This window comes from Alligator sinensis, unplaced genomic scaffold (genome assembly GCF_000455745.1).
Source record: "Alligator sinensis unplaced genomic scaffold, ASM45574v1 scaffold1430_1, whole genome shotgun sequence".
NCBI lineage: Eukaryota > Metazoa > Chordata > Crocodylia > Alligatoridae > Alligator > Alligator sinensis.
This window is the reverse complement of record NW_005842800.1, coordinates 376,876-380,419: the sequence shown is the minus strand read 5'-3', so window position 1 is coordinate 380,419 and position 3,544 is coordinate 376,876. Positions and strand designations below refer to the sequence as shown.

The window sequence follows — 3,544 nt, the reverse complement described above, 5'->3', positions numbered from 1 at the left end:
AGCAGGATTGGGGGTGGGCCAGGGTCTGAGTGTCGGGATGGTTAAGGAAGTTCAGAGAGAATTGGGATAAGGGCAGGCTAGGGTCTGGTGCTGGTGGGTGGCTTTCTCCTGCCATCAGCGGCTGGGGGTTGACGGTTTGAGCTGTGGAGAGGGGCAGGGAAAAGCCCCTGAGCTGTCAGGGGAGGGGCTCTCTTTCACTCCAGTTGCAGCATTAGCCCACAGTCAGTCATAAAGCATCTCCCTGGAGGGGAGGGGAAAGAGGTGGGAGCAGGGCGCACTGGGATGCCAAAGGGCATTGCTGCATCCCCAGTCAGTTCGGGTTGTGTGCAAACTCTCCTTCAAACATGTATACCCCAGTTATTGGCACTTCAGCCACATCCAGTGTGATGGAAATCTCCACCACATGGGCCATTTTTTAAACTGTTGAAGTGCTGTGAATGCTTGTCCACAGAGCATTTCTGTCAGTGGAACTGTGATTCCACTGGCTGAAATGTCACATTTGTGTGCGCCCTTAGCAGGCAAACTCCTTGGGGGCACTATGTTTTTCCATTTGATTTTGTAGCACTAAGCACATTTTGGATGCTGCCATAATATAGATCATATTAGACATTTCAGTAATAATGGCATGCCTTCATGTCCCCGCCCCATGTATGCAAACACTAGTTTTACTAAAAATGCAGCAATGATAATCCATCCAGTTTAGTGGCTCTATGAAGAATCTTTTCAATTTTTATAAAACACAAAATACATATTGTACATTGCATTTTAGTTTTATAACACAGCAATAACCCCTGTCTGAAACATTAAGTAAAACCCTAAATAAAAAGATGGTTCCAGTTTTTCAAAGGATGCTAACCAATATAAAGTACTCATCACCAAGCACACAGAGCTGTCTTATTAAAGGCTTGAAAATTGAAAATTAACTAGGAGGAAAAAATCTCATTAATGTTACAAAACCAATGCAAACACTTCTAGCTCAAAGAGGGAAGTAGAAAGGGAGACATAAAACCAAATACAAATAACAAACATGCAAACAGTTTGTATATTTCTAAACACGAGATCTCTTGATCTGCTCATGTTGAATGTCCTGCTGATCAATTAGCTTGTGAGGTGAATGCAGTGCTCACAGCAGGAAAAACAACCAGTCTCATTAAACTGTAACAATTTACACTAGGAAGTACTAACATCTTACTCATCCTTTATAGGTTTTGATCATACCCTACACCTATCCCTCTGCACACCCCATCCTCCCCTCGCTGTACTGAGCATTTCAAAATTGATGACAACTTCAAACATTATATTTACAGGAATTAGGCTTCCTTTTGAACTTGCCAGAAGACCAAGAGCCTGATGCAGAAGATTCTAAGGTAGTCGGCAAGGGTGGGGGGGAGGTGGAAATAGGTGCTCACACTTAAATGAAAATTTTAGTACATTATGGACCTGGGCATGGCCCTGAGAGGTCAGTTGGCTAATGGTGCCCTCTCAGGACTGGATCTTAAAAAAGTGTGAACTGCTCTCAGTGTCAAGTATAATATTAGTTAGTATTGTGAAATCTGTTGGTACAGATATGTACCTCTAAACTATGTTGGCATATGTATCAAGTTATAATTAATCTGATCAAATCTGTTATCCACTTTGAAGCATCATCATTTAATATCTTTGGTGACAATGAATTACCCAACAGATGGAATAATAGTGATACTGATACTTTAGAGTTCATTTAACACTTTCTATTTCCAGACTTCTACAACCACAAGTTACTTATCTATATTTCATAGCTGGGGAAACCGAGATATACAAGGTAGTAATTTTCCTACAGTCTAGGAAAGACATCAAAACTCAGGTCTCAAGAATTTCCAGTTTTGTTTCCTATTTATAGATCACAGAAATAACTCAGGAATTACCTGGTATATTTGCCTGCATTATTAGCAGAGTGCATTTGAGGGGAAAGGCATTTTTTTCTTCACATTTAAATCCTCATGTTGACAGTATATATATATATATATATATATATATATATATATATATATAGCTGGCTTCTTGGAACATCAAAATAAGACACTCAGTTATCTCTCAACACATATATCCTGTATATGCCTAGAGTAGGCAGTAGTTTATAGATCATCCATAGGTTCAATATACTTAGTAAAATGTTCTAATTGAATGCTGTGAATGGGTAGATTTTAAGATTTTCTGCATGTCTTTAAACTACATAAAATGCTCTAAGAATATTTCCTTATTTTAATCAACTCTACTTTTATCATTTTTCTACATAAAATCTAAAGAAGTGATATATATGTTTGAGAGTGCTTCTCTATGTTTTATAAGTATTTATCATATTTATATCATCTAGCTTCACAAAAAAATAGTACATTTTATACTTTTTTACACATCTAGAGGATCCCTAAAGCAGTGTTATTTAGGTTTCAAAAAGCTATTTCTTTGAGTTTCCTACCTGTCTTCTAGAAGCAATAGTGCTATTGAAGCACCTGTTTGTTGTCTTGGAGTTCACATTCTTGCTTTGGTGAGTTGAGTTGTTTCTCCATGTCTTAGAATTTTCTTTTGGATCTGAAGGGATGGGATTCAGGAATAATATTCTTGCAATCAGACCATAGAGGACAGTGGCCAGTATCATTGGCACAACATAAAATATACCAAAATCCATCATATATATAGGGGAGTAGTAGCTTCTGGACACCTTGTAGCCACAGGACACAACAATGGTATCTTTGTAGACTACAGTGTTGAGATCTAGAAGGAAAAACCAGAGCATACAGTATATGGAGGTGAAAGCCCAGACAAAAATAATGATCTTTTTGGCTCTTGAAAAAGTACATAGGAATTGGGCTTTGATTGGGTGGCAGATGGCTATGTATCTCTCAATGGTGAAAGCCGTGATGGAGCAAGAAGAAGCATTGATGCCTAGGTACTGGAGGTAAGTAATGCAGAGGCATCCTGCATAACCATAGACCCAAGATCCATAGAGGCTCTCAGTAATGTTGGGTAGTCCTGCAGCCATCAGCACCATGAGATCAGCCACAGCGAGACTCACCAGGTAGCAGTTAGTAGGAGTCCTCATGTGTTTAGTCCTGAGAACTACCAACACCACCATGACATTGCCCACTATGCCAAGTCCACAGATGAAGAGGACCAAGAGGATGGTAACCACTTGGTATTCAGTAGTGATAATTTCTTGACTTGGCAGCAGCCCAGTTTGGTTCTGTTCATCCACTGTGCCATTCTCCATCTTCACCAGCTTGGAGCTGTTTCTGCTGGGCAACTGCATTCAGCACATTTTCTCCGTTCTCCCCTGCAAAAACTTGAACACAACAGGGAATGTATGATGTATAATTCCATAGCACATTTTCCATATAGTTACAGCCTCACACTTTCTTCGCTCCAAGGTTCCTGGACTTTCTTCCTTACATGTCTAATTACCAGATTGGCAAGTCCCTTTCAGATCCCATTTCATTAGAACAGTTTAAAAAGCAGGTTCCCTATAGCTGATCTATGACACTCATGAGAACGAATGCAGCTACAGATG

General features: G+C 39.7%; 1 protein-coding gene across 1 annotated transcript in view; it reads right to left on the bottom strand.

Annotated features, from left to right (window-relative positions):
* Positions 1-3,286, bottom strand: part of TRHR (thyrotropin releasing hormone receptor) — a 19,123-nt gene extending 15,837 nt beyond the window's left edge. Inside the window, exon 1 of the mRNA XM_006035099.2 lies at positions 2,456-3,286. Coding sequence (XP_006035161.2) covers positions 2,456-3,286 — 831 coding nt within the window. The remainder of the gene's footprint in view (positions 1-2,455) is intronic.
* Positions 3,287-3,544: the final 258 nt, after the last annotated feature.